Here is an 11,171-nt window from a genome sequence, read left to right on the forward strand (position 1 = left end):
ATTTTGGTTGCTTTTGGCGGATCGCTTACTACTAGGTTGGATCGGATGTCAACCAGTGGAGGCACCTTTTGTTACTATTGGACAAATTCCTCCTTTAGTTTTCTTCTTGTTCTTTGCCATAACGCCCATTCCGGGACGAGTTGGAAGAGGAATTCCTAATTCTTACACGGATGAGCCCTAGCCCTGTAAGCCCACACCTGATCAGTGAAAAATTATGACACCAATCATTTACGTATTACACCAAGAATGAATTGACAAGCGCATACCTTTTTTTGTTGGCTATTTTTATATAGCTTAGATAGGGCAAAGATTTTTGAAATAAAGGCGAAGAAGAATCATCGTGCTAATAGACTTACCGCTCATACAGCTCCCAGCCAACAAGCAGTTAGCCTTCTTTTCCAAGGAATTCCAATGTGGATGACTGGACATCAGCAATAACTGGAGCCGAGCTTTCACAAAAACATACGAACCCACCCTATCATTTAAGGGGTACTAAAATCAACGTGTCAATCATCAGAATAGTTTAGAACTCGAGATGGGATGAATACCCGTTGTTAGAGTTAGATTATCCGCGGCTCTTGGTCTTGGAGGTGTTACCGGCGCTATTGAATCTGGTCTGTCTGTAGTAACCAATTCCTTTCCTGGCTTCACTCTATGCCTTCCTGGTGGGTGACTGCTTTCTTTGCCTATCCACTGTTGGAGGAATAATAGCATTTGAAATGGAATCATCATAAGCTGCTATTTTTTCTCCGGCTATTGAGCCAAGTGGGACAGAATGAACTCTTACTGTTCTCGTAACCGGTGCCGAAAGCCGGAGCTGACTTTCACGAATCAAGCCCGGTAAGGTGAACTGAGGGTAGGGACCTCTTTCATTCGTAGCACGACATGACATAAGCTACTTCTGGACAGGCAATATCTTCTCTCTTTCCAATGGTCCTAGTTCAGTTAGCCATAGCATAGTGAATCCGGACACAGAGCAATAGCGGTTCAAAGACACATGGTATGAGCTAGCGGCGATACATAATGGAATAGAGGATAGCGCGTGAAGTACGGGAGTAGGGGACTTCTTTATTCTCATAATAAACAGGGCAAGAGCTACAGATGGCACGGGATAGTCGCTCTTTCAGATAATGCGATAGCGCCTTGATCGAGCCACGAGGCGAAGGTTAGCACGGTTGAGTACACTTATTCCAGCTAACGGCAAAACCATAGAATAGTCATAGTAGTAGGCCTTGAGTCTATAGGCTACCTCTCCCTCGGCAGCTAGGCATAGTTCAAATAGGCATATCTAAGATAGGCCTTCTTCTCTTCTGGCAATATCGAAAGGCCAACCAAGATCGGATATAGCTGGTTTTCCGCGAAATCTATTTCAGTAGAGCGTATGATGTCGATGGCCCGAGGTAGAGCACTCAATGGGCTAGGGTGGCCCCATGGTAGCCTTACCAACCCCAGGGAAACTCCGAATACAGGCCTAGATCGTTTGAGATAGGATGCTTTCGATTCCTTAGCAGAGCTAATTCGATCTTCTCCTTTCTCTGGGTACGGTACAAAGAAGACCAAATGGATAGAAGAATCCTCAGACCCAATCGACACAGTACCGAGCCAGAGCAGTCTAAGACGGGACAAGAGACTCTTTGTTCACAGCTTCACATCCTCATCTTTTTGAAAAAGCAAGCTCAAAGCTTAAAGGCTAAGATCACATAACTACTGTAAAGCGAAAGGCGAAAGAAGTGGCTTAGCTTAACCTCTTCATAGACACATGGGCGATCCAAGGATTTAGGTTCAAATCAAATCCATCTCCCCACAGTTATAAAGATAGGCTTCGGATTCGTTCAAAGAGAAAGAGTAGTACTTGCTATTTTTTTCTCCCTCTCGCCCCTATTCGATAAGGCAAGCTGCTAGTCGAACTAGAGCCTTATTACCGTTCCTGACCCAATCCAACTCGGATCAGTTGGCAAATCGAACCCTAAAACCAAAGGGGGGTACTTTACTAAAAAAAGGATCCCTAAAATCATACTTGATAAGGCCGAACCGGACCAGAATCTTTTAAGCTTTTACTACGCTATGGGCAAACTTACTCTAGGTACACAGAAAGACCAAGCTAAGCCAATCTCACGCCGAAACAGGGAAATTCTAGCCCTTGAAAGCAGCCCACTTCGTCCCTCTATCCCGGAGTTACCTTAGCTTAAGGAGCTCATCTAACTAAAATCAATTCCACGATTCAATCTTTCTTGTGAAACGTTCATATTAACATCTTAAGGGGGATGCGAGTAAGAAGTTCTTTCCTTCTCTTCTAGTATAGGCCGCAGGGATCACTTCACTTGGCTTACTTCGTACTGAATGCCCTACTTACTGAGGTCCCGCCCCGAGAGAACTCGCGATGAGCTCTTAGTGATTAGTCAGAACCGGGTCCAGCTAGTCTTTTCAGATCCTGCCTGCAAAAAAAGGGTCTAGTAAGCGCGGATTCCCTAGAAAAAAGAATATCATAGAAAGCTTTTCTCTTTAGGGGCGGGCATAGAACAGAGCTAGACTTCACAAAGGCGTTCCATCGATCCAATCCCTACTTCTTTTGGTCTCAAAATTACAGAAGAGGGAAAGATCTGAGGATAGGATTCTAGTTCTCCCCAAGGGAAATCCAGCCTTTGAAACTAGTTCAAATCGAACTCAATGGTTACACAAAGTGTTCACCAGAAAGCGCTCAAGAGAGAGAGAGTAAAGGAACTTACGGAGGAAGGTTTTTTCGTAGCCTTTGACTTAACTGTTGGATCATCAGATCACTTGATATTACTGCCCGGAACGAAAGTAGGAAAAAGGCAAGATCAAAGTTCTTCCTTGAGGCCGGCTCAGCTAACCGATATGATGCCGAATTCCCGGCTCGCTTTTCTTTCGCGCCTTCTGTTAGGTGGGCAGCGCTACCCCCCTTTGTTTGCGTTGTCCTGCTTTCGCGGTAGAAGCAGGAACCGCCTTCAATGACAAGCGAAGCATACTTTCTTCATATGCGATTTATCTCTTTTAGAATCTTCTCCTTGTTTCAAAGAGGGCCCTGATGCCCCTAAAGATTGAACTATACCGCTAGGGGGCGAAACCAGGATACCTCGACGATACTTTTAGATAATAGAATAGCAGATAGGGGGAGTGTATCGCGGAATCATCCAGTGGTGACCAACCAAAAGAAGTTGCGTTGATTATTCAATGATAAGATCATGGCACGAAAATACTTAAGGATTGGGGTAACCAGGCCGGGCGGCAGACACTTCAATGAAAGAGCTCCTTTGTTTGGAATCTTCCTTGAGAAAAGAGAATGAAATAGCATCCTTCCCTACCCCATCAGATAGGATAAAGGGCCTCTTTTCAAAGAATAAATTCCTTTTCTTATGCTTAAGCCTATGTACTTTTTTTTCAGTAGAATCTGCTGCCCTAGATTCATCGTCTAACCTTCTTTCTTCAAACTCTATACCTATTGTGTGATAGGGCCAAGAGTCCTCCGCCTTCAGCAGCTCTGTTATTTAGTTAGAATACGCTTACTAAATCCCACTTTTGATGAGCAGAAGTCGCGCTCAATTCGATTCGTATTTTACTACTAGGTGATATGTATGAATATCCTCAGATTCGTGCAAACTCCGATCGAAGACAGAAATCTGCCATTGCCGGAGACCCGCGTTCGAAGTGGGGAGTCGCTTCGGGCCAGCCAGCAGGGGCAACTTATCAGAAAAGACTTGCTCCAACTCCTTAACAAGCGAAGGAAATAAAGAAGCACGAGGGCGGGTTCTCTTTGAAGAGAAGGGGTCAAAATCTTCCCAATCAAATCCATGGCCCATCCCCGAAATGGACAAGGCTTTACTATGGGATTCAGAGGTATAGCTGATCCTGCATGATGACCCCTGCCTCCTCCTTACTTGGTTCAGATATAGATCCTATTTAGCTAAAAGCGCTGGCATTGGAATTCGCCTATTATAGACTCGTTGTGATATTGCAATTAAGGAAAGAAATCTAGTTTTCAAGGAGTGGGGGCTTTGGTAAAAGATTGAGTCTAACAGGTATTTATTCAGTTGCCACGTATGGGGCCTTTAGCTCAGTAAGGCCTACAGCTTCACCAAAGCAAATCGAACATTTCTAGCAGGAATAGAGAGACCTGAGTCGGTAAAACAAGGAAGAAACCTATGTAGTGGGTTCGACTCCCACAGGAGCGAAGGAGGATTTGTCAAGGCCATCCTTTGCTAGTTCATTCATTCCCTGCTGTCTCTTAAATATATATAAGATGTAAACTCTTCTTTCAACTCGGAGTAAAGCCCTTCTCTTTCTTTAGGAGCATAAGAAGATGAATCCGAAAAGAAGAAGCTATTTCGGAATAAGATCAGCTATTTCACCTGTTGTCGTAATTGCTAGTAGTAGTTGGTAAAGGTAGAAGGATGGTCAAGGTGCGTAGCCTAGGATTTGAAAGAAAAGGTAATCCTCTGCTAATATCTTTTCTAATAGAAAAAAAAAAAAACAACATTGTGCTCTTGCTTGCTACAATCTTTGACTCTACCTATACCTAGTGAGTTGCCTGCCTACCCGAAGTTCTCCTCTTCTTCTTATTAAGAGCTACAAAGTGCTTTTTCGATTCCCCGACATCTACTAATTTCTTCTTCAATCGATGCCAATTCGGCTATTTACTGATCGCCTATCGCCTTTTGCCTGTAAGTGAATGAGGAATGATTTAACTTCGAAGTCGTAGAGCGCGGGGCTGGAAGCTCAAGCTCACCTTTCATTAGCTGGGGAACATACCGGATTCTTAGTCTGAGAATTCAATATCTCATACACCAGGGCTATACTTTGAATCACTAACTTACAGGTTTGCTTAATAGAACGACAGGCTTACTACAGCTAGAACCAGTGGACTGAAATGATTCTGATTCTTCCTTACGAGATATCCCCGGGGATTAAGAACCTCTATCAAATAGGGGGCCAGCTTTCTATCACTTTATTACTTGGGACTTCCTGACTCATCACCTTCCTCTAGTGCTCAAAGTCCTACTGGATTGGATGGCTTTGCTTGCTTGCACGAGGGCGGCTATAGGCTTGCGGATCATTCAATAGGAGTCAAGTGAAATAGCCGACATCTCTGTATGAAAGAAACCTAACCCGCCATTTTACAGTAAGTAGAGTTACATCGATTTCAGGAAGTGTGCCTGTGGGCCAACAATTGACAACTGAATTCTTATTGCCCCCTCCTATTCATTGTTTTGATTTGTTTTCAATTACCTTCGCCGCGTGCCACGGAATGGAAGGGGGGTCGATCTGCCAACACTCCTTTCGATAAGTTCCCGCTCGAAGCTCTACCAACTCGGATGCTTTGAAAACAACTCGTTTCGTAAAGCTCCAGCTTTCAACTACCTTTTTCTGGAAAAACGATGATGATTGACCCCCTCGCCGCTGTTGGAGTAAAGGCATGCCCTGGGCCAGCCCTCTCACCAACCTCAAATACAAGACTGAGACTTGCCCTACTTCGATCGCTTGTAAATAATAAACTTGAAGCGCAAAAGAACGTATACTCTAGTCCAGTCCGAGGAGCCCTGTCGATGGAAAGGGGAAAGGAATTGGCGATCACTGGCTCTTGCCAATTGTGGGAGAAGGGCTCGAACCCCTGACTCCTACCCCTACTCAGTTGAATCTTGTAAATAATAAACTTGAAGTAAAGGGCATAGCCTGAAAGGCGAGTTATAAGTTTGCTCTTACTCTTATCCGGGATTCGCTTCCAACTCTGATAGTTATGGGGGAAGTAGTCCTTCAATCAAATCCAGCTTGGAGGCGGAAAGTCTTCACTTTTACAGAAAGGAAGGAAATCTCAGTGTCAGCCTCATTTCCTCTTAGAGCGATAGGATTCCTTTTTGCTTCTGGAAGACAGCAAGACACACATGGGCTGGATTAGCACAACTATTGGGATACCTTCACGGGCAAGGCTCCAACCTCAAAGCCTGTGCCCTACTTGCTTCCTCTTTAGTGAAGGCGGAGTCGTCCCATTAACTCCATTTACTTTTTAGCTCTCCCCCGCCCTTACTCTGATTCTTATCGCACGAACTCAACTCCCCGGCATTCTTTGGAGCAAGTCTTGGAGGAAGGGCTGCTAACATTGATGCCAACCCAAGATAGGGCCTAGAACTTTCTCTGGATTTGCCGTCTCCGTAAGCAATGGAGAATGGAGGGGAGGACTTTTTATTACTGCTAGAGTAGAGCGGTATCCTTTTTTAATCCCAGATACTGCATTCTAGATCGAAGCTTCTGCCAAATAAATTTTGGATCACTAGCTCAAAACTCTATAGACGATTAGGAGAAAACATCCTAGTAAGCGACAACATCCCCTTCAGTGGTAACCACCGATGCCGCGGAGGAGTATGATGTTAGTCTTGAATTGTCTTCTAAAACTGAGCCAGTTCGTTCATGTAAAGGGCCAAAAATTATGTCCCGGAATCAGAGGTTGTAGCCCTTTTTGGTCGAGGTAGCACAGGAGACCCAATAGAGTGCCCACCGGCAAGGAATCAATATCTGTCTCCGATCTTCTTCTCCAATCATCTGGTTATGGTGGCGCAAAGTTCTCTATCGCTTACTTTTATTCTGTTAGAGTCTAGTATAATGCTGCTTAACTGGATTGCTGATATGATACCACTTATGCCACCTACTCAGTATCTGATATCGCTCCTGCCGCGGAATTCGATGTTGTAGAGGAATTTTTTGTCCCCCAGTTGACCGAAAATGCCTGGGGACTAGGGGCTTTTCACTTCTTTTCCGGGATATGCACAGAAGCCTTTGTGTCATTCTCCATTCGATTTGACAGTGATTGACATGATCCTCACTTCTCTTATGATATTTGCTTATTTCTGTCTTTACATAAGAGAGAGAAGTGTTTGCTGGGCCTGCCCATGTGTGTCTTGTTTCGTGTGTTTTTTTTTTGGGATTGGGAAAGTGTTCAGTGCGAACCTTTCTTCTAAGGCGGATCCAAGCTTCGCCTTTACTCTTGACCAGCTACCGGCAGAGAAAAAGCTTGCTAGACAGGTACCGAAAGGGCGAGTTCTAGGTCAATGTCGGATTACGGGAAAGGCTCACCCCCTTTTAGTTGTGTCCGCATACAGGCGTCGATAGAGTAGCAGCCTCGTCCTGGTCCAGCGAGGGTATCTTCTCCTCTGTTCTTGGCCTTTTTTACATGAAAAATGGCATGTAACTGAAAGAGGGTGCTTGACCGCATCTTGGGAGAACTGGCCCTTTGTGGATCTAGCTTTCTTGCCCTGCCTGTCTGCTTGCTTACACAGTGCGGCGGAATCGTTTGCTTCTGGCATTCCTTCCCGCCCTGATGGCCCTGGAAGCTGGGGGTAAAGGGGTTTTCCTTCCATAACCGGCCATTCCCCTGTTTTCCATCTTTTGGTTTTTTTGGCTACGGGATGAGCTAAGAACCTTGCATATAAGGTGCTGTGGGCCTATCGCCCTCGCGGAGTTCCCCGCAGCCGCTCGTCATACCCACAAGAGAACGAGTAGGACGACAGAACTTACTTCAAGAGTGTCATATCCTTTTTTCAGCTCTTCTTAAATTAGAAACCGGTGCATTTCTTCTGCCTTTCTACTGATTTGATTATATAGTTTCAAAATAGTCTAAAAGATTGTCTATTCGATGTCTGTAATCAATCAAAATAATTTTGCTTTTGTAAACTATTAAGGCGATGCGATCACGCATTTCCTGTTTTGACATCCCTGCGACTCCGTGACTTGACTCTGCGACTTCTCGATTTATATGTTCTTTCTGCCCTACGAGCTTTTCCGTCAAGGGATTACTGAATATCTGCTATTAATTGAACTGACTCGTTTAAGGCCTACCCCCCGACATTAAATAGGGTTAAGAAAGAAAGTTTTCTCGCCCTAAAAGTTCTAAGGCCTTATATGCTATTTGCCTGCTTCCTTCATCTTTCCTTGGACGAAAGAATACCCCAAATAAGGTCACTTAAATATATATATTAATATATTCTCCTACAAAGGGGGTGCACTCTCAAAAACCCCCTCAGTATCGCCCTTGATAGACGGGTAACGAAGGCAAAGATTCATGACGGATATAGTGTTAGTGTGTATTGAGAGTGTTGATTACTAAAGAGGTATATATTAGTAGGTATGAGTCTTCTACGACTACTGCTATAGAGGTGGCGGAGTATTTTGACTTTCAGCTCAGTGAAGTGAAAAAAGAAGCAAGGAGGAGAGTTAAGTACGAAAGGAAGACTGTCTTCTCCTTCTTTCCTTAGTCAGTAGTTACTACTAAGACTGAGCCTTAAACGGGATAGGGCGCACTAGTGCGAAAGCCGGTACTTTAGAGAAAGGCTAACTCGCATCCGTTTGATTGCTGGGGCACGCAACGGAACTAAGATGGATTTTAGTAACTCTCTGTGTTACCCACCTGCTTCAGGAACAGATGATTCAGCAGCTTATTTATCTTCTGTAAGCTTCGGTACGGAGTTAATGATTCAATCAACTATTTTATTATAGCAGCCCCATCACCCACTAGAAGAGAGTTTATACCTGAGTTGGTAGTACCACTCGAATCAACATTCTCAGGTGTGTGTGTCACATGGTGGGTTGCACCAGTGTCTAAGTACGTACCATGCTGGGTCAGTAGCACTTTCTGGAGTGACTAGATAGGCTGAAGCTGAACCATTGTGGTTGTCATTCTTGCGGGGACCTTTTTTGTTCTTATCATATCGGTGATAGCACTGAAGCACTTCATGGCCATATTTCTCACATAAGTGGCATAACTTGTCAGATTTTCGTCCACCATTACCCCTTAGACGAATAGGGCCTTTGCCTTAGCCAATTCTAGCCAAGCAAGAAAACGGATGCGCTCAAGCCAGCATAGCATCACTTACGAAATTTACCGCTGTTCGATCCTATGTATAAGGGGGGGGAGATCTACAATATACATTATATTAATTGAAATTATCTATCACTTTTTTTTTAATTAACATCAGTCGAATTGCGTAAGTGATCACTAAACCAAAGTCTACTCGTTATGGGCGAACGATAATAATAAAGAATCTTTCCCAATCAGCGTGGTAAACAGACACCCATAAGTCCTCTAAAGAGTACGTTATTTATTGGTTTACTTGTCTATTCTTTTTTTATACTAATAAAGATCAAATACCTATCCCAAGGCCACGTCTGTCCCAAGCTGGAAAAGCCATAGCTCAGATTATGCTCCTTGAAGCCTGGTTTCTGGAAAGGGGTCGAAATCTCCAAGGCATGCCAAAGCCTGCCAATCGCCGGTTGGGTCAAAAGCTGATGAGCGATTTTGATTGAGTTTTGAGACAAGCAAGCTAGTTGAAAGACTCTCATTCCGTCATGATGCTCTTCTCTTCAGCAGAAGAAGGAGAGAAGGGGCTCTTCAGTGGCTTATTTCCTTCACGGTGATTGAAAGACGGACGTGGGGGCTATCACTTTCTTTTCAACGCTTCAACCTGCTTCATCTATCGTTAGGGCTCGGTGAGAATCTTACCTACCTTCCTTTTCCCCTGTTGTCTTGTCTAGCTTTAAAATAGAACTTCTCTAGCGCCTCAAAGAAAAAGGGCTCCGTAACTCCTTTCACACTAAGCTAATTCAAGTGCACTAAGCAAAATGAACCCTAAAGCTTCAGCTGCTATCCGTGACAAGGTGGTATCAGAGCCTTGCTTCGAGGAAGCCTGGTTCGAGCTTGGTTCGTGGGAGCGAGACTACTTGTGGGCAAGCATGTCTGGCATGACTGAGGAAGTTGCTATCAACATGTAGGGAAGGGGAATCCCAACCTCCTCAGCAGGGAAGCAAGAAGGGACGAGGTCATAGTAAGTGCTGAGGACCTTGCTTGCTAGTCTATCTGTGAAAGTAAGTTTCTGCATTGGAGGCTGAACATCTACGAGCCAGCCGTCTTCAAGACATTACGTGAGAAGGAGAAATGCTGGTAGTACCTCTTCACAAGAGGATCAGACCAGATCCAAAATAGCGTATGAAATGATTATGGTCTATCTAGTACAGTATGATCGATCAAGTCATTCAGTAAAGTCTCTTAGCTAGTATGGAATTCTATCTATTAGCGGGTCGGTGACGGTAGATTGATCCTGAGAAATGAGTTCTTTCCTTTGTGCATCTTTCTTTCTTTTCCCATGTCTTTCTTGGTTGGTAAACCCAACTGGCGATTTACAACAAACAATCTATAGTCAAACATAAGTCCTGCGGGCTTGCTTTTAACCATACCTGGTTCAGTCTGTATGGAGGGAATTTCTTTTGTCTGAATCAATCATGCCTCAACTGGATCAATTCACTTATTTCACACAATTCTTCTGGTTCTGCCTTTTCCTCTTTACTTTCTATATTCCCATGTGCAATGATAGAGATGGAGTACTTAGGATCAGCATAATTCTAAAACAACGGAACCAACAGGTTTCAAACCAGGGGAACAAAATCCGGAGCAACGACCCCAACAGTTTGGAAGATATCTTGAGAAAAGGTTTTAGCACCGGTGGATCCTATATGTACTCTAGTTTATTCGAAGTATCCCAATGGTGTAACGCCGTCGACTTAAAGGGAAAAAGGAGGAAAATAACTTATATCTCTTGTGTCGGAGAAATAAGTGGCTCACGAGGAATGGAAAGAAACATATTCTATTTGATCTCGAAGTCCTCATATGGCGCTTCTTCTTCCAATCCTGGATGGAGGATCACTTGTAGGAATGACATAATGCTAATCCATGTTCCACACGGCCAAGGAAGAATCAAAAAATAAGAAAGGTTATCGAGATTCTCAATCGCTCTTTTAGTAGATAGTGGGAAATGGGGCTCCCAGGCCCCCCATGCTGCCAGACTTGAATGAGCCCTTGCTCCCCGATTTGAACCAACCGCTCGAACCACCAGAGGAACCCTATCAACCAATCTTTCCTCTGGTTGGAAGTCTTTCCGGGGAAGACCAACGAGCAGTTGACCGCCTAATTTCACTAGAAAATCTCCTTGTCGTAAAGGCGACGCACATGTTGCGTTCGCTTCATTATACGCCCATCGATTCTGATGTTAAGTTTGTGCTATCGGCTTTTCTAGTTGATTATCCATCTAGTGATGCCTACCAAAGCCTACTCCCACACTTTCTTCCTATGGAACCCCCATCCCCTATCTTTCTACAATTCTGAGAGGATTGGG

The 11,171-nt window shown here is 44.2% G+C and overlaps 2 protein-coding genes across 2 annotated transcripts in view; both read left to right on the plus strand.

Annotated features, from left to right (window-relative positions):
- The window catches only part of LOC127744667 (cytochrome b), a 1,590-nt gene extending 1,325 nt beyond the window's left edge, over positions 1 to 265 (plus strand). Inside the window, exon 1 of the mRNA XM_052256790.1 lies at positions 1 to 265. This exon is cut by the window's left edge and continues 1,325 nt beyond it. Within this exon, the coding sequence (XP_052112750.1) occupies positions 1 to 181 (181 nt within the window). The 3' untranslated portion in view covers positions 182 to 265.
- An 8,805-nt stretch (positions 266 to 9,070) lies between these two features.
- Positions 9,071 to 11,165, plus strand: LOC127744668 (putative ATP synthase protein YMF19). Its single transcript, XM_052256791.1, has one exon. It carries the CDS (start codon positions 10,282 to 10,284, stop codon positions 10,762 to 10,764), a length of 483 nt encoding a protein of 160 aa, XP_052112751.1. The 5' UTR covers positions 9,071 to 10,281; the 3' UTR covers positions 10,765 to 11,165.
- Positions 11,166 to 11,171: the final 6 nt, after the last annotated feature.

This window comes from Arachis duranensis, unplaced genomic scaffold (assembly GCF_000817695.3).
Source record: "Arachis duranensis cultivar V14167 unplaced genomic scaffold, aradu.V14167.gnm2.J7QH unplaced_Scaffold_79087, whole genome shotgun sequence".
NCBI classification, from domain to species: Eukaryota; Viridiplantae; Streptophyta; class Magnoliopsida; order Fabales; family Fabaceae; genus Arachis; species Arachis duranensis.

Coding starts and splice junctions, on each gene's coding strand:
- LOC127744668 (XM_052256791.1), top strand. CDS start 10,282: ATGCCTCAACTGGATCAATTCACTTATTTCACACAATTCTTCTGGTTC.